This window comes from Anarrhichthys ocellatus, unplaced genomic scaffold (genome assembly GCF_004355925.1).
Source record: "Anarrhichthys ocellatus isolate YVR2014 unplaced genomic scaffold, GSC_Weel_1.0 scaffold9, whole genome shotgun sequence".
Lineage (NCBI taxonomy): Eukaryota > Metazoa > Chordata > Actinopteri > Perciformes > Anarhichadidae > Anarrhichthys > Anarrhichthys ocellatus.
Window position 1 is genome coordinate 2,020,307 of NW_022280039.1, and position 2,883 is coordinate 2,023,189.

General features: G+C 40.9%; 1 protein-coding gene across 11 annotated transcripts in view; it reads right to left on the minus strand.

Annotated features, from left to right (window-relative positions):
- The window catches only part of mctp1a (multiple C2 domains, transmembrane 1a), a 121,754-nt gene that overhangs the window by 52,977 nt on the left and 65,894 nt on the right, over positions 1-2,883 (minus strand). For all 11 annotated transcript variants that reach the window (XM_031848961.1, XM_031848960.1, XM_031848958.1 and 8 more), the window contains one exon: positions 1,293-1,386. In XM_031848961.1, coding sequence (XP_031704821.1) covers positions 1,293-1,386 — 94 coding nt within the window. The remainder of the gene's footprint in view (positions 1-1,292; positions 1,387-2,883) is intronic.

Below are 2,883 nucleotides of genomic sequence, written 5' to 3' on the forward strand. Positions count from 1 at the left end.
ACACACACACACACACACACACACACACACACACACACACACACACAGAGCGTCAGACTCAAAACAGGAATAAGCCATCTAGAAACAACCCCTTTGCCGACTGTAGTCGAGGGCTAGACTGGCTGAAAGAAATCGTTTTCTGGGGAACAAAAGCAAAATATTTTCTTTTTTTTCCTCGCTTGCAAGAATGTATAAACACAAGTACGGTTACAAACTGGACTGTCTACATTTGAGATCTCTTTTGCTATAACAAAAACTTGTGATGTGAAACCAAAGACCTTGTTTTGTGTGAATAAATAAAGAGTCCCATGTAAGAACATCTTCACTTGTATTCTGTTTTTAGCATATGAAATTCAATGCGACAATGTGAAGGCACATATGGCAAACATTGTTGCTGTGGGTTTCAAATTTAATTTTTTTCACTTTTGTTTCCTCATTGATGGATTCAGTCTCGGTAGTTTCTATGTAGAATATTATCCCCGGTTGGCACCACAAGACATGTTGCACTTTAACTGTGGAGTAAGCCTGTAGCAATAATTTCAAATGACCACAGGCTGTAGAGGCAACATGTTCTCTACGACCACGTCAAACAGGCAGACACAGAGTGAAAGGCAAACAAACAGCCACTAGACATTATATTTCCATAGTTTTACTCTCTTTTTTTTTGTTGGAGGGATCCATGATGCTCAGACTGAATGATGAGCTCCACAACGAGGTCACGGAGCAAATTTCTGCTCCGAGTGAAATACAAGAGCCGGAGAGCCATTAGCCCTGCACTCCGGCTGCTCCGGTCGCTCCACGCAATAACCCAAATCAACCAGCTCCGCTCTCTATTGGCTAATGGGACTGTGGCGGTTTCAAATGGAAAAAAGAAAACTCACTCACTCACTCACTCACACTCACACACACACATTTCCTTCTCTCTCTACTAGATAATACAGAGTGAAAAACTAGGCCTGTCCACTGTAGACCTAATTAAAAGTAAGAATTAATGGAGAATGGAGAATTCAGAGAGAGCAAGCAGAGAGAGCGGGTGGAGGGAGGAGGAGGGAGAGCGATTTGTTGGTTCAAATATGTACTTTTTCTCTATTATTCAAATGAGCAGCCTGCATCTTTTCTAAAGAAAATGCAGAGACAAATTTAGCGTCCAGCCCAAAGTAGACTTTAACTGTCTCTGAGGATTCTTGCAGAGGATCGTTCCTTAAACCAAAATCACACCCCGACTGTATCTTTGGCTAGATTTACTGCAGAGTTCATCGTCCTGTTGTTTGGACTTACGGTCATCGTCTTACCTGTGACATCTGCTGCCATCAGTCCTTCAGCCCTGATGACCTTCACCTGCACCACGCCGACATCTTTCAGGTTGTGGAATGACCTCCACAGATTCTGAAACATCACAGGAACAAGGGTGAAAGGTCAAAGAGGACGCCAAATTAGCATAGAAGAGAAAGGCGGGTCAATGGCCTGACATTTCATCAAGAGAGGAAAGGGTAGAATATGTCCTTTAACAGTCCTCTTATTTGAAAATGTAGAGCTGGCATTTATAGTCGAGTCTAACGCAGGACAAATGGCGAGATTTAATTTCACTGAATAGCTGAATGTTTCTTAACTTTGTACTTCTCAGATAAAATAGAACTTCACTCATTTTGATAAAGAAGATGAGCCATGCAGAAATATGTTGCAAAAGGTTACAGCGAATAAATACAGTACACAGATAAAAGTAGAACAAATAGGGGTCGTTGTCGACAACAGGCAAGTTCAACACTGGAACGTGCTCAGTAGAAGAAGACAATTCAGGGTTGTATCTATTCCTACTGTACAATGAGAAGGCGACCTCTAGGTGAGACTGCATGAAGAACTATCTTATAAACACTTTCCACCGTTTCATTTAGAGTCAGAGGTTTTGTACTTTTTTCGATCAACTGTTCCACTCATAAAGACTGAGTTGGTTTATGTTTTAGTGAAAAGTAGTGTTTTGACCATGTAGGGAGGAGTGTGAGAAACCGTTTTGGCATAAAGTTTGTGTGGGACTTGGACATCCTCTCCTCTCCATGCCCAATATGAACAAAATGCATAGGTTTTAATACAGTTTTATACATTTTGATTTGTATTATTTGAACCCTAAGCTGATTTACTTCCTTTTGCACACTGTCATTTTGGACAATTTAAAAAGGAAATGCTTTAAATATCAGTAAATGCTGATATTTACTTTTTTAGTCGTCACTCCACGAGTTGCTTCCTCATAACTTTGTGTGTACGAAAAAAAGAGGTGCTTGTGTGTCGGCGTGAGAATAAGTAGTAGCAGAAGAAGACAAGCGTGGAACTTATTCAAAATGAAATAAAACAATTCTTACAACAGTCAAAAATCTGTATATGTGCAATATATAACAAAAGAAAAATAAATACACGTATCTGATGTGGTTTTCTTGATATCACTGTACACTACCTCCATGGCTGCGTGTGTGTTTGTTTGCTTTACTGAGAGACGCAGGCGAGAGCATAAGGCTGATAATATTATAATAGATATATTATGGTGAGTAGACACATCCAGTGAAGCGTGACTGACGGTGATATCATAGTTATGAGGCAAACACACACTGACCTCCTTACACACTGTCCAGTTTACACAACATCCAAACAAAAAGAGGGGAAAAACACGCCAAGTGTAAAACAAAAAGTCAAGCGTACACGCTAACTCACATACACCCACACAATCGCCCCCCTGGTATTGCTCTCCTTCTTGCATGCTCACACACACACACACACACACACACACACACACACACACACACACACACACACACACACACACACACACACACACACACACACACAGTATGCTATGTGGCCCTGTGATGGACTGAAATGAGAAGGGAAATACAA